The sequence below is a fragment of the Petromyzon marinus genome, unplaced genomic scaffold (genome assembly GCF_048934315.1).
Source record: "Petromyzon marinus isolate PM22_M1 ecotype Great Lakes invasive population unplaced genomic scaffold, UKy_Petmar_22M1.pri1.0 PM_Scaffold_108, whole genome shotgun sequence".
Lineage (NCBI taxonomy): Eukaryota > Metazoa > Chordata > Hyperoartia > Petromyzontiformes > Petromyzontidae > Petromyzon > Petromyzon marinus.
The window spans coordinates 158,087-182,612 of record NW_027423067.1 but is presented as its reverse complement, the minus strand read 5'-3'; the positions used below and the strand labels follow the sequence as shown (position 1 = coordinate 182,612).

General features: G+C 45.7%; 1 protein-coding gene and 1 long non-coding RNA gene across 2 annotated transcripts; one reads left to right on the top strand and one right to left on the bottom strand.

Annotated features, from left to right (window-relative positions):
- The first annotated feature begins 94 nt into the window (after positions 1-94).
- LOC116953364 (uncharacterized) lies at positions 95-13,768 on the top strand. The gene is made up of 16 exons (XM_076063389.1): positions 95-321; positions 3,125-3,247; positions 4,064-4,301; positions 5,114-5,291; positions 6,214-6,297; positions 6,636-6,740; positions 7,801-7,884; positions 8,194-8,885; positions 9,762-9,851; positions 10,572-10,621; positions 10,840-10,943; positions 11,418-11,460; positions 11,680-11,749; positions 12,571-12,756; positions 13,356-13,416; positions 13,622-13,768. The coding sequence occupies exons 1-16, from the start codon at positions 267-269 to the stop codon at positions 13,655-13,657; spliced, it is 2,199 nt and encodes a 732-aa protein (XP_075919504.1). The 5' UTR covers positions 95-266; the 3' UTR covers positions 13,658-13,768.
- On the bottom strand, positions 12,851-16,166 carry LOC142922580 (uncharacterized). The gene is made up of 2 exons (XR_012940174.1): positions 16,067-16,166; positions 12,851-13,696 (listed from the first exon to the last, which is right to left on the bottom strand). It is a non-coding gene; the product is annotated as an uncharacterized LOC142922580 (long non-coding RNA).
- Between the last annotated feature and the right edge of the window lie 8,360 nt (positions 16,167-24,526).

Here is a 24,526-nt window from a genome sequence, read left to right as displayed (position 1 = left end):
AATGTATTTTCCATTTAAGTCCGCTGAGTGATTGACGAACGCGTTCGTGTTTAGAGACCACCAGCCCTGGATATCCCGGCCAGGCAGCTCGTGGTCATGTGACAGACGCGCGCCTCCCACGTGACCGGTAGTGACGTCACGCGAAGACGTTGGACGTGACGTCAATCTCAGCAGTCCACCGTCCCCACAGAAGCCGCTGGTTCCGAAGAGGCGGAGCTCAATCTGCTTCTACATCGCGTCTTGTAGGGATTTATTTCTTTATAAAGATGTACATCTTCATGAAGGACATCAACAGCGCTACGATGAAGACCAACTCACAAGGTTTGTGTGTGTGTGGTCAACCTGCCGTAGCGCTCACCAATAAATCAGAATCAGTTTTTTTAGCCTGGAAAAATCCGATGAGCTATGAAGCTCTTAAATTTCGATTTAAAGCTTTCGTGACTGCAAGCATTCATTTTCTTTGGTTCTTTCGGTAAAGTCACGTAGAATGAGAATAAAATAATAAATTGATAAAATAAAATAACACAATAATATTCTCACGACGTTTCGGCCACAACACAAGCGGCCTTCATCAGGTGAAGGGACGAGACTGGAGGACAGCGCTCCAGACAGTCTCGTCCCTTCACCTGATGAAGGCCGCTTGTGTTGTGGCCGAAACGTCGTGAGAATATTATTGTTATTTTATTTTATCAATTTATTATTTTATGAAGCTCTTGTTCAACATGTCCAGTAAAATATGTACACGATAAACTTTATTACACACCACACACACGGCTAACTCATCACTCGTGTAAAATAAACACGGGCCGTCCATAAATGACGTCTAGCACCTAGTGGGGGGGGGGGGGCAGACATTTGTGACGATCCATGTCTTGCTCCCAGCGCGTGTAGACAGCCTCAGGCCTTAGCTTGGCCCGACGCTGGGCCCACCAATTGCTGAACTATCTGGAGAATTGTGAAGGGAGGTACACATGTGCAGACACAGAGACACCCTTACACACGTGCATATTAATTCGTTCATCAACTCTAGGTTGGCTATTTCATAGCTTTACACTGCGTTTTCAGGTTTTACCATGTGAACATCCCAAGCACGTGGAGCGAAACGTCAAGACATGCCAAACAATATGCAGTATAACACAAAACATGTCAGAGAGCTGTACAGAACAACTGCTAAAACCTAAGTAGTAGCTGTTTTTCATTTAGCTCGTTGTCAATCCACTACACTCTTGTCAGTCATGGGAGTTGCTTGTCTAATATTATGAAACTATGTAGCAAGTGTCTGATCGGAATAACGCATGATACTTTGTCCAGTTGACTGGTGTTCACTGCTTAGCCGGTGCACACTGCTAACAAGCTGTCGACCTGAGTTTTATTCCCAGCCGTGGCTAACCTCAGTGGGGAGTGGTATCTGAATCAGTTCTGCGCACTAGCTTCACCAACCCGAAATGAAGACAGTGGTGATGTATGGTCTGATAAGCCCCAGGACCCAACTGGCATGAGGCACCCCTCATTGAGCAGTGGATTGACAACACTGTACATGTGCATGTGGGTCTGGAATGCTATTGCCAATAAACTTCAACTTGAATCACTACCTATGAGATCTTCACTCAAAACTGCTCTAGAGGAGTTGTACACCCCTAGCTGCCACTGCTATTCAGTGGCCTAAAATATGGCTCTAGATTTTGGTGTTATAATTTATTTATGTAGTTTATTGTTAAAAATTCGGTCACAGTCCCTATGATCACTGTTACATTGCATTTATGGCTTTTATTTTGGTGATTTCGAAAACGTTTTTTTTGTTTTTGGCCATGTTTTTGTTTATTGTAGTACGGAGTTAGACTGATGGCCTTAATCTTAGTTGTCTTGTGGTTGTTGTTGTTATTTGACTTGCATCCCACTGGGATTTTTGCACACAGCGTTGGTGTACGGTGCTATTTCAGGAATATTTTAATAGTTTTTTTCCTGGATTTTCTGTTTGCACAGTCACATAATCACTTTAAGATGTTTTCTTGTTCATGTTTTTTGTTTGTTGAGGTTGCACCCGATTCAAGAGCCGAATGGCTCACAGGGCTATACCAAATAAATAAACTATGAAACTATGATGATGTGTGACGGGGGGGTGGGGTGGGTTTGAGAAATGTGACGTCACATCAAAATGCGCCACTTTAAATAAATATGGAATTGTCATAACACAATTTTTTATTTATTAATTTTCATTATTAACTATTTGATTATTTAAATTTACTAATGTCTCCTTTTATTTATTCCATGAAGGAGCATTTTGCTTTTCCATGGGAGAATGGAGAAGCTTACATTTTGAATTTGTTTTAATGATTGTTATGAAACATTTTGATTCTAATGATTCTACCAGGGTTTTTCATTCTGTGGAATGAATATATGATTGTTATAATTGTACTCTACATTTTGCTTTGTTATACCACAAAGTTTAAAGTATTTTTTTAATAGTTATAATAACTTTTTATATTTTATGATTATAAGATAATTTCAATATATTCTGAACATCTGCAGTTTTAGTTAGACGTTGAATATTTTCAAGTGAATTTTATGCTAAATTTAAGCTTTCCAAAGCCTCAGTTTTGTATACGTGTTTTCTCCTATAACATCTGAGTGCAGCGCCACATTAAATACGCACTACAATGACAATAGTTTAAAGCGATTAAAGCATGTTTTATTTTCAAAATGGAAATATAATTTGGGGGGGGGGCAGAGTTTTGTTACATCATATTTGAGGGGAGGTCTGACTTTTTGTGACGAGGGGGGGGGGGTCTAAAATCGTCCAAAATCGCTTGACGTCATTTATGGACGGCCCCATAGCACAAGCGAGAGAACGGGGGGGGGGGGGGGGGGTAGCTGTGTGGGGGGCACAGTGATGGGTAGAGGAAGACTTGGTGGTACCACTCAGTGATTGGTAGAGGGAGACGCGGTGGTGGCTCCTCTCAGTGATGGGGAGAGGAAGACGTGGTGGTACCTCTCACTGATGGGTATAGGAAGAGGCGGTGGTGGAACCTCTGAGTGATGGATAGAGAGGGAGACGCGATGGTACCTCTAAGTGATAGGTAGAGTGATACGCAGTGGTGGTACATCTCTGGGTGCTGCTGCGCAGGGGGTCGGCGCCGCAAGCGAGGAGGTCATGACCCGGAGGAGGAGGAGAGCGCTGCCAAGCGACAGCGGTCGATGGAGATGGACCACAAGCACAATCTGTGCATGCGGACGGTGGTTTTTGGAGGTGAGTGGAGTAGAGAGGTGAAACAGGAAAGTTCAGAGAGTGTGTGGAGGAGATAGATGAGATGGGAGAGTTTGGAGAGTGTGTGGAGTAGAGACGGGAGAGTTAGGAGAGTGGAATGGAATAGAAATTTGGTGAGGTAGGAGAGTGTGGAGTAGAGTGAGATGAGACGGGAAAGTTCGGAGAGTATGTGGAGTAGAGATATGAGGCGAGGCCGTCTGTACCCGTACCTGAGGTCGCATCTGCACCACCCCCCTTGATATATTATCTTTCTCAAACCTTCCAAACGGTTCCTCCTTTCCTGCCAAATCTCTCCCCTCCAGTCCTCAGCCAATTCCCTGCCTCCTCCTGCCCAGCTGCAATCCTGCCGCCTTCCATCTTCACGAGCCCTTCTCTCACTCTCCCCCCCCCCACACACAGTTAATTGCGTCTCTGCGCCACCATGAATTCCTTCGTGTAAATTCTAAACTGAAGCCCACTGAGCAATAAAGCTCTTTTTCGACCTGGCCACAAATGATAGCTCAAAGAATTGGCTTATCGGCGTGTGGTAATGTATAACAGCCAAATAATCGAAACGCAATTTGATTCTACATGTGGAGGGAAAAATCGGAGGACCCGGAGAACAATTCACGTGGCCACGGGGAGAACGTGCAAACTTCAAATATGCAGGCATCAGGGTTGGGATCAAACCCACGATATCCTCTATCACTGGCGAGGTAGTTAACATCGAGCCACCGGGGTGCCCCTGATTCACGCATTCTTACCTCCAAACTGAGACTCTTGTGCCCCGCACCCCCACACCCCCTCTTGTGTGTGCAGACCCTGACAAGCGGACAGCGACCAAGCCTGCGGCCCCACGACACAGGTCCCGGAGCCCCCTGAGAGTGCGATGCTCCGTGGATGGGGAGTCGATTGGGTCCCGCATGTGCACTGTCAGCATTGGTGGTGGGGAGCAAGGAAGAGGTGGACCACGCCGACAACGTTCCCCACGTTCCCCACTCTGCCGCTCCCATCCGGTGGATGAGAACCACGATGGGCCGAGTTCCAAGCGGCCATCGTGAGTAGAGCTGCGAGTGCACACGAGCGTGTGTGTGCATGTGTACATGCCGAGCAGGGTGCAGGGTGGTGGAGCAGTGGGACCCATTGCTCTACAACAACACCAGGTTGACCCGAGTTTATTACCAGCCATGGCTAACATCAGTGACCAGCAATAATTGAACCGGTCCCGAGTCTCTCCTAGGTCGACTCAGCTTAAAAAAGATATCACCTGGTAATGTATGTAAGCATTAGCAGCCAAAGACAGCCAGATGTAGTGCTTGTCATTGTGCAATGTTTATATTTTAATATCTCGCTGACAATACTTTGCCACAACAGCCTTCTTCGTAGGGCCATTGCCCAAAACGTCGCCTATTATACATTTCTTATTTTAAGGCCACAGTGTTATTGACTGACGAGTTTCTTCTCTATCCCACACGTCGGTGGGATGTAGTCTACCAGCGACTTGTAAGAAAGAAGTTAAAGCCCTGGGTGTAGCCTTGACACAGCCTAACTTAAAGCGTAGGTTGGCATAGCCAGGACAATGAATCCGCGTTTGTTTTTGGTGTCGGCCACGTGGTGCCAATGCTTGACGTTAACCCTCTACCACCCAACGAGGTCGTCAAATTTACAAGATATTGTTTACACTCGCCGATGTATGGGTTACATTCTGTTCAATGAATCTCCTCGCCGGTGGCTTAGGACTCTTCACTACCAACATTAACATGAATCAAACTTGACACGGTCTCCGTTTAAGTGAACCGCATGCTTAGCTCGCATGGCTGCCTTCGGCTCCTCGTTCACCGCCGCGCCCTCTCGTTGTGTTCCAATCAGAGTGTGGAGCAGGCTGGGTCCAAGTGGTGCGCCGTCGCACACCACCTCCGGTCCCGAGGGCCATCGGTGGCAGCGGTTGAGCGTTGTCCCACCTGTGACGACACGGGCCGAGCCGGCGGAGTACCGTGCTCCGGCGCGCAACGTCAGCCAGGAACCATCCACTTGGTACCAGATCACGGTAAATGCAGTGGCCGCACACACGTGGACACAGTCGGTGGTTATCTCCGTGGTATTATTGGTAAACATACTATGTGCTATCTGCTTTACAGTGGACCTTAATTATCCAGTGATGTCATATGCTGGCGTGATGGTCGGAATAAAAAAAAAATGAATTCAAATTACACAATTGGGATGACACAGCAATGTTGCCCTCTCCCCCACTGCAAAAAACATGGAAGGACCCTCCACAAAAAGAGTATTGAGACTCAGTGAAGCTCTCCTGAATAAAAACGCATTGTAATAATACAGGGGCAGATCCAAAGGGGGGTAACAAGGACAATCCTTCGGAAAGCCTTTCGCAAACTGTTGGAGCAGGTGCTGTTCGTGGGCACCTTTTAAGGCCAGCATAGCACCTCAGGGTATAGTGTGGTTGTTACCTCAGTGCTCATGTTTACACACGACACCAGGTACTCATTTAAAGCTGAGTCGACCTAAGTGAGGCCAACAACCACTTTATTTGGCCATGAGCGGGATTTGAACTTGGGTGGCCAGGGTTTGTAGGGCAGTGTGCAAACCACTGAGCCAGCACTCCCCGCAGACACACGTACACGTGCAGGCTTACAAATTGCTTGGGGTCTTGCTGGCTTGGTTGGAAATTTGGGATTGTGGGTCTGGGATATGACCTCATGGACTAATTCCTTTGTTGGGATAACGTTTTTCTTGTTTGTGCCTTTTGTTTTGGTGCCATTTCTTAACTTGTTTGTTGATTCTTGATTTTGCTTGCTCGTAGGGTTTTCATTTGCTTTGGCAGTGGCTGTATGTGTGATTTGGTCCGAAAAATTATTAATGTCCGTTGTGGGATGCTTTTAGCATGAATGATGCTATATAAAAGGAAATATATCTTATTGTTCACTCCTGGCCACTGCTTCTTGTGTCCCCAGATTCCTTTTGGGAGGAAGTACGGCAAGGAGGGGCTTCTGCAGTTCCTGCAGCAGGGCTGCTGCACGCCCTTCACTCCGTTGCAGGTATGCGCGCGAGAGATTAAGCGATGCGTTCAAGCTGGACTGCTTACAATCCATCCTGGGTTTAACTATTCTGTGTTTAAACTATTGGTCAAATGTCCAAACTGTGATTTTCTATTCATCACTGTATGCCCAGATTAATGAAAAGGCTTTGATCTTGTATTTGAATAACAAAGTGATGGTGTCGATTTGTCAGATGTGGAGTGGGAGGGTATTCCAAACGGTAGGGGCTGTGCATGAGAAATCTCGTCCATCAATGGGACCATGCCCACCACGCTACACCATTGATGACAACACTGTGCCTCTCTCCAATATTGTGTCTGTATGTGTGTTCTTCTCAGTTCCACTTTGAGGGAGACATGGCAACATTCTATGTGGTGAACTACATGGTGGCCTTGAACCTCAAGGCGCTGTCACGGAAAATTGTCTTTCCCGACAACTATAGGGTGAGTGCGCCGGGGAGGCAGGAGGTGATAGGCCGACCGCTATGAGATGTAAATGTTACATCAGCTGTTTATAGCTGGAGATCACAGCATATCAATAGATTGTTTAATACATCTGTCCAGAGCTTTGAGCGTACTTGACTTGAATGCGTACGTGTTTTTCCCCTGGACAGTGCAGCTTCTGCCTCCAACCTCAATGCTCATTCAGGGAATTTGCCGAACAATCCTAATACAGGATCCTCGTGAACAAGTCTTGAGTCTGAGCAAGACTCTCCTGGATAATGAGAGGGCATCATTATTATCCTCATGTAGCCTTTCATAGTGGCCCCAAGAGGTTACTTGGTTGTTCCATTGAAATCCCCTGGGATGGCTGGAAAAGACAGCCGAAGTGGACTGGAGGGCTAGGCCAATAGGTGTGCAATTATGCATGGGTTAAATGCATTTCAGCACACATAATGCATGCGTTTAGTCACACGTGTAGTGTAAGAATCATTTGATTTTGGGTTGAATAGCTCGTATACTATGTGTGACCACCCACAGCTATAAAGATTACAGCAATCGAAATCATAACAAATAGTCATAAATCATCAAACTCATTGAATTGTTGGTGGAAGCCGGGATTCATTTAAAGAATCAATTTACTTTTTCATGTCATTTTAATCATTTCGTTTTTACTGCTTCCCATTATTCCCATCTCATTTTTACCATTTTCTTTGATCCATTTGCCAAATTGCTGCCATCTTGCTGCCATCTTTCCCCCTATGTACAAAAATGAAACAGCAAAGAACTGAATGCAAATCGAATACTTTACACGTGATTGGTGACCAGGGCTCACTGTGGAAAATTAAGCATATCCTGGTTTCTTGAGTTCTCTCACACCTGGTTGCACAACATGCATTAGAATTGTGACACATACACACAGACATGCCCACGCATAAATTGATGCAACTTTCGCGAGCGAATGGGAGCATCGTCACATCCCTGTCGGGCTAACGAGGTAAGGGAGGGGTGCCAACGTGCCGGCGGCCAGCTGATCGGTGTCGCCGCTTTGTCCGTGTTGCAGGCCATCGTCTTGATGCGCCCAGTCCTAGGCCCACCGTCTCCGCTCGCTGGGGACCTAACGAAGGACGACCAGCGGCTGATCGAGGTGAGGAGGCCATGCGTACAGCCGGCACGCGGCTGCTCTGCTCTCACCGTCGTTCTGTGTGTACGTGTTGGTACATCAGATTGTATGTTGGTATATCAGATTGTTTACGTGTTGGTACATTAGAATGTGTCTGTGTTGATACATCAGAATGTGTTGGTATACCAGATTGTACGTGTTAGCACATCAGAAGTTATCATCACATCTATCATTACTCTCAACACCATCATACTCACCATTGACATCAACTTCATCACCACCACTCACATCATCGTAATTACCTTCATTACCATCATTGTTTGTTACCAACAGGAAGAAGCTGAGCTGCCACAGCCACCCGCATCTATGTCCATGATGGTGCCCAAAGTCATGGCACCCTCTGCTCAGCCTCCGACTGTGCTTCCCGCAGCTGAGCGACCCACAGCTCTCCCAGCCACGGCTCGACCTCGCAAGGCTCAGCCTCGCGAAGATCGGGCTCCCATGGCTCTGCCACGCACAGCTCTGCCACCCACAGCTCTGCCAACCACACCTCAGCCACCCACACCTCTGCCACCCACACCTCTGCCACCCACACCTCTGCCACCTACACCTCTGCCAACCACACCTCAGCCACCCACACCTCTGCCACCCACACCTCTGCCACCCACACCTCTGCCACCTACACCTCTGCCACCCACACCTCAACCTCCCACCGCTCTGCCACCCACACCTCTGCCACCCACCGCTCTGCCACCCACACCTCTGCCACCCACACCTCTGCCACCCACACCTCTGCCACCCACACCTCTGCCACCCACACCTCTGCCATCCACACCTCTGCCACCCACACCTCTGCCAACCACACCTCAGCCTCCCACCGCTCTGCCACCCACACCTCTGCCACCCACACCTCTGCCACCCACATCTCTGCCACCCACACCTCTGCCACCTACAGCTCAGCCTCCCATCGCTCTGCCGCCCACCTCAGCCGACATTCAAGGCCTCATCGCGAACTTCCTCAAGGAGTAAGGAGCCTTCCAATTCCCTGCACTCACTCAGACACGAGGGTATCCCAGCCTATGCTTTTATGTAATATTTCATCATCATCAGGAATGATCAATGCACTGCTACGTAAATGCTTCCCCAAGCCATCACTATACAACTGCCCTGCAATGGACTAACCTACCTACAATCAATAGACAAGCTCATTTATACGCTCCAACTCCTGGATCACCCAGTACTTAGTCTAGACTAATGGCCATTATTCCTTCTGCCAGTGTGTTCTGCTCAAACCCACTTACTTTTCTTATCAGTTAGAATGGTTTCTTTACGCTGCATATTTAGTTTAAGCCACGTGTCTCTCGTTATTACCGTTTTCCGGATGTACTGCCTTCCTTCTACAGATAAGTCCCATTATCTTAATTCTATCATGAATTTATCATTGTATATCAAAGTGCAGCCCTGTAATTCCTTGCGCATTCTACTCCACTAAAGGGAGAGCCGTAGAGAACACTCTATCGTGTATTTGGCCTAGTCTTCCACAATGGCCGGACATCTTGGAAGGGTAGGGAGTACCCACACTTGACCCCAACACTGCCAATTGAACTAACTGTGGTGGACAGCTGGCTGGACAGAGGTGGGGGGATTCAATCACTTTGCACCTTTGCTTCAACGTTCGCTTACAGAACATTACACTGGCAACCTCTGATTTGCAAGTCCTGCGCAATAACTGTTACACCACTGCATCATCCAATTATTTATGCAACAATTCATTGCGACTCTTTTATCATCACAAGCACGACTGTATACTTGCATCGTGAACAAAATAATTGAGTTGACATTATGAATCGATGGTTGGCTACGCACTCGGTGATTAAAGTGCGTTGCGTGTGCATTGGCAGGTACTACGGTCTTTATGATACCGCAGACCGCGAGGGTCTGCTCAAGAAGTATCAAAAGGATGCCCTCATCACCATCTACACCCCCTCAGAGTGAGCTGACAAACACACACACACTCACAAACTGGCCAGCAAGGCTGTCACATGAAAGGATTAATTGGTATTTGCCACAGACCGCTCTTGAGAGACCATGTTACAGTGAATTTTGATTTAAAGCTTTCGTGACTGCAGGGATTCATATTCTTGGTTCTTTCGGTAAAATCACGTAGAAGGGAAACAATAAAATAATAAAAATATAAAACAATAAAATTATCACGACGTTTCGACTGCAACACAAGCAATCATCATGAGGTGTGAAACATTTTCTTGCTCTGGTTTTCACACCTGATGATGATTGCTTGTGTTGCAGTCGAAACGTCGCGATAATTTTATTGGTTAATATTTTATTATTTTATTATTTCCCTTCTACATGGCTTTACCGAAAGAACCAAGAATACGTGTTACATTGCTTATCATTGCTACAGGCAGTTATAAGCATTAATGACAACTTCTATAGCGTCATCAAAGAGCAGGCCATTTAAAGTGCGCCGAAACGTGTGGAGTTTTTCACATAGCCGCAAGCAGCCAATCAGAAGCTTGCTTTAAATGCTTCGAAATGAAATATGGCTTCTAAAATGGAATTAAAACATCAGTATCCGCAACGATACGAGAAGAGAGAAATGCTTTGCGAAAACACGGAAATTAAAGCACACTTGTGGATGTGAGTGTAGCCACTCCGTTTCCTAACAATCCGGATCTCGTTTCTACCTCCAGGAGCAGCCTGGGAGAGGAGGGTACAGACAAGCCAACCCCAGAAGATTCACGTGAGTGTTGGTCACGAGCGATGTTTGCAGATCCGCGCGTCACTGTGTCACCGTTCATGTCATTCTGTCACCGTGCGCCATGCAGTTTTTTTCTCCTTGCTCCGCACCTCCAATGCAACAGTTGACTACGTACAGTGCAAAATAAGTTTAACATGCGCATATCTGTCGCCACTCGTATCACCACAGTTTTGTTGCCCTCCTGCCCCCTCATCCCACAGCACAGCTCAAGTGCGAGCGGCTGACGGCGGAGGACTTCATCAAAGAGCTGACGCACAAGCATCACGATATGTCCTCCTTCACCACCACCGTCAGCCGTGGCACGGTGAGCCGTGGCCTTGCACCAAAACGCCCTCATTGACATAGCCGCTGGCTCTGCTTAAACACAAATTGCTGAGCTTATGCGGCCTGAGTTACAAACCTTTCATGTGCACAAGCTCTCAATTTATGCTTCGAATTTTTACTATAATTATTTTGACTTATTCTTTGATACCTATGTAAATATGTCCACCTTTCCAAGATTAAACGTGAATTATTACGTGAAACGTAACTCGTAAGAGAGATTAAAGCCATCTTCTTGGCCTTAAATATACATTATCCCTAGACTTGACACTCGATCCCATTATAATTCCTAGCAACATCTCTCTCTCTCAAACCTTGACACTAACACAAGCCAAGACTCACACTTACTCTAGCCACAGCACTAACCCTGGCCGAGACTCCAACCCTGCAGTCTCCACCTCTTGGGTTGCTTAAAAATGATGGGCGATCGTGTTTACTTGTGACTCTCACTTTACAGGATACTCAGGTCAACTTCACGGTGCACGGCTTCTTCAAAGAGAGTGAGTATTTGCATAGTCACATTCACCATCAGCTTCGTCATCAGCAGTAGCATCATTAACAGCATCACTGACATTGCATTTAACTAGACCAGGTGCATTCTGCACTGCATGCCATAAGCACCACCTCACCATTCTAATTGATCCTGACATGCGGTTTATGTTAATGGCGTGGCTCTCTCTTGACGCCCGTGCACCTTTGTCGTGTGTGTCGATCCTCAGCCAAGAATTGCCAAGAGTCTGTGAAGATGTTTTGGCGGGTGGTGCAATTGGTGCCAACCATGGACGGCAGGTGAGTCACTTGCACCATGACCCAACACATCATAACAACCGCCGTTCGCCATTAAGTGGCAGTGATGTCACCACGGCGCTTGTGCCAGCCTATGTGCATGTTGAGGCCACGCGAAGTGTCGAACGCCCACTGGCAGGAGGTCACGGGGCAGACCCACGTGCTACGGGTCGACTGAGATGGCTGGCCAATGCACCACCTGTGCCCCCTACTATGCCAACTTGCTGTGCTTTGGCCACCCAGCGCTCCGCTCGTTGTTTTGAGCGTCACTCCTCCCCCATTGTTGTTGGAGGGCGACTGCCTCCAACTACCCAGTAGCATTCTTAACGAGCCTCCTCTACAGAGGCCGATTTTTACACGGCTGGTACCAGTCATCGGCAAGTCCACTCAGATCCACATCCTCTTATACCAAATCACTCCATCTCTTCTCTAGCCCATTCCGCGCCCATTTAGCCCCCTCTATCCAGCCGAACAAAAGCTGTTTAGGCATGCAGTGGCTGGGCATACGGGCTACATGACACATCATATACACATAGCCACAAACACACACCATGTTTTCGCACACAGACAATACGCGCTTTCCTGCTTCCCTTTCCTCTGCTCCCTCTCCCATTCCTTTGCTTCTTCCTTAGCGAAGTTGCATATTCTTGACTTTCCAGAAGGCAGTACAGCAAGTGTGGACTAATCTCCATCTTGTCTTCTGTATGGGATAGAGTGTTGACCCCTTGCCCATGTGTGTTTCCTTCAGGTGCTCCATTAGCTTGCTGTTTAACTAAGTAATGTGTTATTATTTTTATTGACCTGCTTGTGTTGACACCCGGCAGGCCATCTGTCGCGAGTGAGCGGATGTTCATCCGCGAAGCTCTTTCAAGTGAGATGCCCCCTGCATTCGCCTCAACAACATCAGCGACGTCCAGCAGCTGCCCGCTTACTGCACTCACCTCGTCCCAGCAGGAGACAGTCAATTCATTCGCTGAAACATCCCACATGACACCGGAGTGGTCGCAAAGGTGGGCGAGAGCACGTGGGAACTGTCTTACAGCCACACACACGTGCACACACGCATGATGTCATGCTTCATTGCAAGAGTAATCAGACACAGCCCAGCAGGAGCCATTTATTCTGCCAAACCCTTATAGGGGCACCAGGGTCTTTGGACTCGGACTGTTAAGTCCTTCTTGCCCCTTCACTCCCCCCTACCCCTTTTGTCCACAGACAGAGGAAAGCGTCAGTCATTTTGTAAAGATTATTAAGGAGACAATGTATGCTTGAGGTGGCTTACTCCAGTCCCGAGTTTAAACGATAATTTTTTGTACGTTTCGACAAATTTTGTACAAACACATTGGGCGACTTGACGGTGCGTCTCTGCTGCGTTGACCCCGTGATCTCGCGACGGCGCTATTCCAAGCGTGCGGCTCCCATCGGGAAGCGAGCCAAATGGCACTGTGTAATGGGGCTGCACAATCGATTCTCACCGGGAGCTGGCATGAACCCGTTTCAGTTGGCCATAGGAATCTGGTCCACAGCCCAGGCACTAGATTTGCAAGCTGGACTGTGGAAAAAAGGCACTGACGTTCTCTTTGCCTCCTGTCCGCGCTCGCCTCCACAGATGCCTGGAGCGGAACAATTGGAATTTCTCCAAAGCGGCCGACGACTTCATCCACCTCTACGTGAGTACCGTGCCGCCCACAATCCTGACCGACACACGTAATCGCAACTGCTCCGGCGTGTTCACGTTTTGACGACCGTCGCTAATGATGCCGCTTGTCTCCCTCTCCACTCTGTCCCCTCCTCTTCTCTTTCCCTTATTGCAATCGCTGCTCTGGTTTTGGCTGCGGCTCCTGCACGGTCGCCAATCGTCGTTCCCGTCGTCAGGAAGCAGGGAAGATTCCGGGGGAGGCGTTTCAGTGATCAGGCGTCTTCCAGAACCAGCGCCCCACCAAATGGACCCTGAGCACAACATTTATTTTCGTATCAAAACCGTGATTTTCTGGATTGTAAATACATATTCATTATATTATACATTTTGGCTGTAGTTGTGACATTTTTTTAAAGCGTTCTTGTTTGGTGACTGAATTAAATTGTGTATCTCTCCGGATAGCGGTGTACTCAGTACAGACCGCTCGCTTAGCGCTCACTTAAAGAATCAGTTTCCAACACCCTTTTTTCTTAAGTATGAGGGCTTCATTGGGGTATTGGTAAAAGTGATAATACAGATTGTAACCATTTTATAAGAATTTATGATAACATCAGTACAATGTCCTGTACCTCATTTTAAGGCTGAGTCTGCCTCGTGAAGGCCCAAGACCCGTTAAAATATGCACCACTGTTATTTGTATTAAGTGGGCATTGAACTCCGTTTACCAGGTTCACAGGAGGGTGCGCTAACCACTGTGCCACCGGCAGGGGTGGAGCCAGGATTTTGACTTTGGAGGGGCTGACTTCAATATTCTGAGATATCTAGTGCATGTTTTCCAATGGGCGCCACAAATGTATAAAACAAATATTATTGGATTTGAACGCGGAGTTTATTAATAGGTCGGAGCCGCTGATGTGGCTAATAAGTTTGATAAGTTCGAAAGGCTGCCGCTCAAGCAGCCTGCAGGGCAGCACAAGGTGGCAGCCAGCATTTTGCAGCAGCCGGATTTCCGGTTATCCCGATTACCGACTTTCTCAAAATTTCAGGGGGGGCTCAGCCCCCCCCCCCAGCCACCCCCCCAGCCCCCCTGTGGCTCCGCCCCCCCGCCCCACCTGTGGCTCCACCCCTGCCCACCGGTCCCCATTAAGTTATTCCTCAACAACAGCAGCCGCTGCTCACCACTAAGTGGTGGTGATGTCACCACAGCGCCTGCACTATGAAAGGCGTACTTTGAGGCCACGTATAGTGATAATTGTTTTTTTATCCTTTTATCTGGCAACAAAACTGACACCTTTTTTTACAAGGAGTCATGTTTACATTGACCACAATACTTGCGGTCGGAACGCAAACAAAAAACAACAACTCTGATAATGTATGCACTGTCCTTGAAATTGATTGGTCCACACCCGAGACAGCTTTCTTTAGAGCCTCGTCTCACATGGTGTTGGACCAGAAGACGCAATCACGACTTGTAGCAACTACTACGACTTCTACGAGTCCTACAACTAAAACAACTGACATGACTACTATCGCAACAACATCAAGCACAACCATGACTACTACCACAGCTACAAACATGACAAGGACCATTTATTAACAACGACAGCAACAACCACAACCTCTATTGCAACTAACATGACATCAACCCTCACGGCATTAACCACAACTACCTCAACAACCATCGCGCGAACTTCCGACATCCACGCAGCGGTGGCTTTTGGCAAACCATCGAACAAAGACGGTCACTGCATCGCGCGCTTTCAGATGAGCATCTACGGCCGTCTGGAACGCTCTTCCTTTCCGATATTAGGAAACCACTGGAGCTGTGCACTTTGACATCATCTACAATGAAAACGCATTTGCGTAGAACTGCTTTTTGTGCACAGCTTGTTGTCTTCCCCCGCACCTCCGATAAGTACGGTCGGCTACGTACGGTGCGAAAGAAGTTCAACATACTGTACATACATAAATCAATTACAACAAAATCCACAACCACAACAACGACAGTAATAACTGGATATACGAAGTAAATGCGTTCCTGGAGATTCGTTCGTATATTGAACCTTCATATATTGAATAACGTATCACAGTAGGATGAGGATGCGCTCCCAGCCTTCGTACCTTACTATTTAAAACTACGCGAATAAATATTTTAGAACTTACCATTCGTATTGAAAACAAAGGACAATGTATAATGAAAATAACATTTAATATTGTACGGTATAAAAATAAAAAAACCGACATTGATAAAAAAATAAACTTAGTTAAGAAACGTAATTTTATTTATATTGCACCAGAGACCGATGAATTCAATATTTATTTATGAAAGTTTTTATTTATTATTTACCTTTTTACATTAAAATAACGGTAATGAATGCAAAGTTCGTTACACTGAAACTTCGCATTTTGAATGTTCGCATATCGAGGCATTCCTGCACAACCATTACAGCCACAACCACAACAAACAACAACAACCACCACCACCACCACCAAGACTCCAACTACCGAAAGCAACACAAAGCACAGCTCAACAACACAACTCAACACAAACTGAACGTTTTCCACCGCCTTACTTCACCCGGCGTGGTTGTAGTTTTAACTGCGCAAGTGTTACCCCGTTGCAGGTGTTTTTACAAAGTCGTTATTTGATCGCGAATATTTATTTTCTTTTCTCTCCTCACCTTGGTGTGTGGGAGAGGAGAAAGACGCCGTCCCACCACTAGATCTGCTCCGACAGAAATCCCGGCACGTGTCATCATCATAGCTCCCGGGTCCTGGGCAATGCCGCTGCGTAAGCGCACAAAACAACATCCACGATGAACCGAAGCGCAGCTGTCACGAACATGGCCTGGCCGTCACGCACACAACCTTGGGGCCCGTGTAGTGAGCGACTTACGCAAAGCTGGTAGCCAGCGACCTGTGCAACAAAACACAAATGGTGACAACACCCCCCACCATCATCGTGCTGCTGTCAAACCCCCAATGGCTTCAAATGTGTGGCGGCACTCACACTGATGATGTCTCATCGGCGAAAGTGCCCCCCTCTGAAAAACATTTGTGAAGAGCCACTGATGGGTTACGTCTGGCGGGCACACGCAGTAATAGCGCAGTGTTAGGTGATGGGTGAGCTGACAGTTTTGGTAACTTTTTAAGAAAAAAATAACGCTAATCGCAGATGTGGGGGACGGCAGATTGATAACATTGAGGTAATTTATATTTTAGTTTTTTATTGGTTTACTATATAGTATTCATTATATATTGTAGTGTATACCCAGTTACTGTGAATAGCTCAGATGTGTAGGCCTTGACTTCAACATAGCCATTTCTGTGACCAGTCACAAGCTAATCACTCAGTTTTTTCAATGCTAAATTCGCCTAGTTATTTCAATGCTAAGTTCTCCTGTTTGATTTGTACTAGGTGCCTCGGTGAATGTGTATGCTCTGACTTTAACATAGCTATTTCTGAGACCAGTTACAAGCTAATCACTCAGCTACTTCAATGCTAAATTCTATGCTAATTCCTTTGTCAAGGGGTGCCTCTGCGGATGTGTATGCTTTAACTTAGCTATTTCAACGCTAAATTCTATGCTAATTCCTTTGTCAAGGGGTGTCTCTGCAGATGTGTAGGCTTTAACTTTAACATAGCTATTTCTGTGACCAGTCACAAGCTAATCATTCAGCCATTTCAATGCTAAATTATATGCTAATTCCTTTGTCAAGGCGCTTTGTTCCTCTCACACAGCTTAAAGGCCGTGATCTGAACGTGGCTCTTTCACTCCAGCGCTGTCCTACCAGACAGTCTCGCCCCCTTCACCTGATGAAGGCCGCTTGTGTTGTGGCCGAAACGTCGTGAGAATATTATTGTGTTATTTTATTTTATCAATTTATTATTTTATTCTCATTCTATGTGACTTTACCGAAAGAGCCAAAGAAGCTGCCTGATCTCATTTTGCACTGTGTTGTATATGTCGGGTATGAAAATTTTGATGAAAATAATAAAAATTAAATGAAATTTGAAGTTTGCGTAATTATCTGAATTCATGTTGATTGATGTAATTAAGTGCATAAATTATGCTAATTCGAGATATAATTGTATTAATTTATGCGAGTGGTGCGATTATGCTAATGCGAGCCGTTATGATAATCAGGCCCCGCCTCGCTGACGAGGATCGGATTATCAATCGGGATCATACAATTAGTCGTATTAGGTTATGCCAGTGTGATGCAAGCATGCCAGAGTAACTCGCTCGTTGTCTATAGTGAGGGAAAAAGTATTTGATCCGCTGCTGATTTTGTATGTTTGCCCACTGACAAAGAAATGATCTGTCTATAATTTTAATGGTAGGTTTATTTGAACAGTGAGAGACAGAATAACAAGAAAATCCAGAAAAACGCATGTCAAAAATGTTATAAATTGATTTGCATTTTAATGACGGAAATAAGTATTTGACCCCCTCTCAATCAGAAAGATTTCTGGCTCCCAGGTGTATTTTATACAGGTAACGAGCTGAGATTAGGAGCACACTCTTAAAGGGAGTGCTCCTAATCTCAGCTTGTTACCTGTATAAAAGACACCTGTCAACAGAAGCAATCAATCAATCAGATTCCAAACTCTCCTCCATGGCCAAGACATAAAAGAGCTCTCCAAGGATGTCAGGGACAAGATTGTACACAAGGCTGGAATGGGCTACAACACCATCGCCAAGCAGCTTGGTGTGAAGGTGACAACAGTTAGTGCGATTATTCGCAAATGGAAGAAACACAAAAGATCTGTCAATCTCCCTCGGCCTGGGGCTCCATGCAAGATCTTACCTCGTGGAGTTGCAATGAACATGAGAACGGTGAGGAATCAGCCCAGAACTACACGTCAGGATCTTGTCAATGATCTCAAGGCAGCTGGGACCATAGTCACCAAGAAAACAATTGGTAACACACTACGCCGTGAAGGACTGAAATCCTGCAGCGCCCGCAAGGTCCCCCTGCTCAAGGGACAACTGGGTGAAAGTGTTGTGGTTAGATGAGACCAAAATGGAGCTCTTTGGCATCAACTTAACTCGTCGTGTTTGGGGGAGGAGGAATGCTGCCTATGACCCCAAGAACACCATCCCCACGTTCAAACATGGAGGTGGAAACATTATGCTTTGGGGGTGTTTTTCGGCTAAGGGTACAGGACAACTTCACCGCATCAAAGGGACGATAGACGGTGCCATGTACCGTCAAATCTTGGGTGAGAACCTCCTTCCCTCAGCCAGGGCATTGAAAATGGGTCGTGGATGGGTATTCCAGCATGACAATGATCCAAAACACACGGCCAAGGCAACAAAGGAGTGGCTCAAGAAGAAGCACATTAAGGTCTGGGAGTGGCCTAGCCAGTCTCCAGACCTTAATCCCATATGAAATCTGTGGAGGGAGCTGAAGGCTCGAGTTGCCAACGTCAGCCTCGAAACGTTGATTACCAGGAGAAGATCTGCAAGGAGGAGTGGGACAAAATCCCTCCTGGTGGCCAACTACAAGAAACGTCTGACCTCAGTGATTGCCAACAAGGGTTTTGCCACCAAGTACTAAGTCATGTTTTGCAGAGGGGTCAAATACTTATTTCCCTCATTAAAATGCAAATCAATTTATAACATTTTTGACATGCGTTTTTCATTTTTTTTTTGTTGTTATTCTGTCTCTCACTGTTCAAATAAATCTACCATTAATATTATAGACTGATCATTTATTTGTCAGTGGGCAAACGTACAAAATCAGCAGGGGATCAAATACTTTTTTTCCCTCACTGTAGGTTCGTATTAACGCTCGGTAATACAATTATTCTCGCTTCAACATTTACGGAGTATGTATTAGTGTGTTTATGTCAGGTCTCCAAATTCAGATCGCAATGCAGAATACGGTTCTTATAAATAAGATTATTATCCATTAAATCAGGAAAGAAACACACAACCACTTCTGCGTTAATCAATTTTATTCTAAACGAAACCTTAACTTTATATGCAAACTCTCAAGCTTGGAATTTTCAACACAGCATCAACACAGTAAACATCAACGATTGCGTTGTTTCACTTTGGCAACTGCACATATGATTAATTCCACCGCGTAACGCGAGCTTAATTGGTGATAGAGAGAGTCGTTAAAACATGCATGCACTCTATTCTAAACAAAAACCTTAACACTCTAATATGCAAATTCTTGTACTTGAAATTGTCAGCACAGTACTACAGGCAATGTTCATTCATTGATCCATCTTTTCAACCCTCAATAATCACGTTGTTAATTGGGTAACAGAACAATTGATTATTTCCTCTGAGTACCACGAGCATACGGAAAAAACGAATAAAAAGTCCTTAAAAGTTCATCCGACGATATTCATGCGAAAAGGCAGTCAAAACAATTATTATTCTCTAAAGCACAAATATGAGTAAATAGATTCATTGGCAAGATTATATAATTAAAGAAATGGCTTAGAGTAAGGGCGTGCGATGGTGTGCGTGCTCTCCCACGAGATCCTTAACTTGGGCCGAACTTTATTTAATTTGTGGACAAGATTGTCTGATAAGGAAACCGGTTTACTCGCTCATTTCCCTGTGAGCGTAGAGTTTCGTGGCGAAGGTTTCAAAGGGTTAATTTATATTGATGAATCTATTGGTAATTTATGCGATTGGAAGTACAAATTACAAAAAAAGAATGTACTTAAAACGACGTATTCTCATCACTCGGTGAGCCGCGACGCCTTAGCGGCCACTGATGGTTCACGTACTTGACGATTAGGCTTCTTAATGGTTCGTGTGTGTCATCATAGTAATTTCTGTGACCAGTCACTAGCTAATCACTCAGTTATTTCAATGCTAAATTCGCCTAGTTATTTCAATGCTAAATTCTCCTGTTTGATTTGTACTAAGTGCCTCGGTGAATGTGTATGGTCTGACTTTAACGTAGCTATTTCTGTGAGCAGTTACAAGCTAATCACTCAGCTATTTCAATGCTAAATTCTATGCTAATTCCATTGTCAAGGGGTGCCTCTGCGGATGTGTATGCTTTAACTTTTAACATAACTATTTCTGTGACCAGTCACAAGCTAATCATTCAGCCATTGCAATGCTAAATTATATGCTAATTCCTTTGTCAAGGCGCTTTGTTTCTCTCACACAGCTTAAAAGCCGTGATCTGAACGTGGCTCTTTTACTCCAGCGCTGTCCTACCAGACAGTCTCGTCCCTTCACCTGATGAAGGCCGCTTGTGTTGTGGCCGAAACGTCGTGAGAATATTATTGTGTTATTTGATTTTATAAATTTATTATTTTATTCTCATTCTACGTGACTTTACCGAAAGAACCAAAGAAGATGGTTCGTGTGTGTGTTGAGTGATATGAATTGGGTTGAGTGGACCAGTGTTCGGAATCAATTCTTTGCGTCAAGAAGACGCCAGGTGGTGTGGTGGCAGTGTGGGGCAGAGTGCATATCATACGAACAGCGGGGTTTTCTTCTTTCACGCGGTCGGCCAGAGTTCGGCCCCGCAGCAGGTGGACGAGTTGACACGGTGCGCTGTAGGCGCGATGATCAGTCGGCAGATGGCGCCCGCTGCTCGTCTGTTGCTGTTGGCGAAGGTGCTCGCCGTTGGCGTCGCTTGGTGGCGCTCTCTCTGGCGATGAGCACCCTCTGGTGGCTGATGCTGGGATTCTCGTCAGCTTAGCTATCACTGCAGTGACCTTTGAGTGTCAAGGTTCAGAGCGGAATGCTTTTCGAACGATACTTCTTCTGATGGTGCTGCATTCGCACGGCGTAGCATGTCGCTAAACAGCGAGTCTCACCATTCTGGGCGAGTTGTAGAGTCTTCTTCTGCGTCGTTGGTTGGCTGGTCTTCAGGTTGGTCGCCGTCTTCTTCCGCTGGCCGATGCTGAGCTGATCCGCTGGTCGCTGACTCTTTTGCTCACGGGCGGCTGGTCGGGCTCTTTCCGCTGCTGGATGATGAGCTGCGCCGCACGCTCTCTCTCCGTGGAGATGCGCACGATCACGCTCGCCGCTGGTTCGCTGGCACTCTTGCTCACGGGCGGCTGGTTGCGCTGCAGCTGGGAGCTGGCATTCGACGTAGAAATAAAAGTCTTTGAGCGATACTTCGTCTTTCAGCTCTGAACTCACGCTCGTTGATACATCGCTACTCGGCGAGCCTCGCCATCCTCAGTTGATCGCGGGGCCCCTTGGAGCCGGCCGCTCGCCGCCCTCTTCTGGCGCTCGCCGAGCTGTGCCTTGTTGAACTGTCGATAGCTATTGTCGGTCACTCTCAAAACTTGAAAATTGTATTTGCACACCTCTTACACAACTCTGATAGCTTAGTACGATACAGCTTATCGCAATCCTCGATTCTGCAAGCGACTCAGCGAAACTCTATCGGTCCATGCCGAACTCAGCACCTAACATCACCTCGCCCCTCTTCTCTGCGGGACACAGCACCCACTGCTAATGTCTCGAGGCCATGCCTCGGAGCTGGCTTGATGTCCTCTTCCGATCTGCCGTCTCGCTGTCCCTTACCGAGCTTAAATGTGAAATTCTCTCTCCTCTCTCCGCGTCTCTTGCGAGAGAGAAAAAAAACAGATGCCCACTCTGTCTTGTGGGGGGGGGGGGTGGGTGTAGTCCGTGTGTGTATCATTAAGTCCAGCGCAGTGTGTACAGATGGCCCCCGCGATAATACATTTCCCTCGCTCTGGTGTTAAATTCCTGCTCTCCCGCGCTGTGGGAAGACAAAGGCGGCCGGGAGGCTCCTTCCTAATGGAACACAGTCTATCTTGGCTGTGTAAGCCCGTCCCATTCCGCCTGATTCCTTCTCGATAACCCTTGATGTAACATTGCATCATTATTATCTGTTTCTGTCCCCAACATTTGTGATTTAACATTGTATTAACTTTTGCTCCTCGCCTGTATTCGAGGGTCCGGGCTGTTATGTATGAGTTATTTATTTTATTTTATTCCTGATGTCCTGAGTTCAGAGAATTCGTTTTGACTTAGAAATAACTCTGACTGCCAGAACTATTCTTGAGGCTCCGGTCATTTAGTATCGAATTAATAAATGGGTAATGATTTACTGATGTAGATTGTGGCCTGGTTTTTAATTGGAGTGAGTGTGAGGATTGATAATGTTAGCTTATCCTTGTAGTTGAGTTTAGAACTTTAACCGTTGTTCTAATACCAAAGAAGGTAAGTGTCTAACTGTGTTGTTGGCCTGACTGCTTTTGCATCACGTAATTTTTTCTTAGGTTTGTTGAATTGTCGTCTCTCGTCTTCTTGTTGTATCTACCTCCGTGATTTGTTTTTTACACCTGATGAAGATCGCTTGTGTTGCGGTCAAAACGTCATGATTGATTTATTTTAATATAATTTTATGGTATTTCTACATACGGGACTTTATTAATTCTTAATTTCCCGGTTTATGAACTGACCATCCTTTGGTTCATGCGCTTCTTGTACAAATTCCGTGAGTAATACAAAAATGGGTAAATTATTATTTTATGACAGTAATTGTAAGTTCAAAACGTGATTTCATGAACTACTATTGTTTTGCCAAATATAGTGCCTAGCGTAAATCCTTGTGTATTAGAGACATCTTCATCTAGCAATTAATAGACCATGGTTGATCAATATTACAATGATAGATGAATCTATGAAGATGGAAAACAATTATGATGACGTTCTCTGGTCTGACACTGGTGAAACTAGGCCCTAAAGAAGGCTGTCTCTGGTACAGCTATTTTTGTACAAGCAATAGCATCAACTTAACTCGTCGTGTTTGGAGGAGGAGGAATGCTGCCTATGACCCCAAGAACACCATCCCCACCGTCAAGCATGGAGGTGGAAACATTATGCTTTGGGGGTGTTTTTCTGCTAAGGGGACAGGACAACTTCACCGCATCAAAGGGACGATGGACGGTGCCATGTACCGTCAAATCTTGGGTGAGAACCTCCTTCCCTCAGCCAGGGCATTGAAAATGGGTCGTGGATGGGTATTCCAGCATGACAATCATCCAAAACACACGGCCAAGGCAACAAAAGAGTGGCTCAAGAAGAAGCACATTAAGGTCCTGGAGTGGCCTAGCCAGTCTCCAGACCTTAATCCCATAAAAAATCTGTGGAGGGAGCTGAAGGTTCGAGTTGCCAAACGTCAGCCTCGAAACCTTAATGACTTGGAGAAGATCTACAAGGAGGAGTGGGACAAAATCCCTACTGGTGGCCAACTACAAGAAACGTCTGGCCTCTGTGATTGCCAACAAGGGTTTTGCCACCAAGTACTAAGTCATGTTTTGCAGAGGGGTCAAATACTTATTTCCCTCATTAAAATGCAAATCAATTCATAACATTTTTGACATGCGTTTTTCTGGATTTTGTTGTTGTTTTCTGTCTCTCGCTGTTCAAATAAACCTACCATTAAAATGATAGACTGTTCATTTCTTTGTCAGTGGGCAAACGTACAAATCAGCAGGGGATCAAATACTTTTTTCCCTCACTGTAGGTTCGTATTAACACTCGGTAATACAATTATTCTCGCTTTAACATTTACGGAGTATGTATTCGTGTGTTTAAATCAGGTCTCCAAATTCAGATCGCAATGCAGAATACAGTTCTTTTAAATAAGATTATTACGCATGAAATCAGGAAAGAAACATGCAACCACTTCTGCGTTAGTCAATTTTATTCTAAACGAAACCTTAACTTTACATGCAAACTCTCGAGCTGGGAATTTTCAACACAGCATCAACACAGTAAACATCAACGATTGCGTTGTTTCACTTTGGCAACTGCACATATGATTAATTCTACCGCGTAACGTGAGCTTAATTGGTGATAGAGAGAGTCGTTAAAACATGCATGTGCTCTATTCTAAACAAAAACCTTAACACTCTAATATGCAAATTCTGGTACTTGAAATTGTCAGCACAGTACTACAGGCGATGTTCATTCATTGATCCATCTTTTCAACCCTCAATAATCACGTTGTTAATTGGGTAACAGAACAATTGATTATTTCCTCTGAGTACCACGAGCATACGGAAAATACGAATTAAAAGTCCTTAAAAGTTCATCCGACGATATTCATGTGAAAAGGCAGTCAAAACAATTATTATTCTCAAAGGCACAAATATACGTAAATAGATT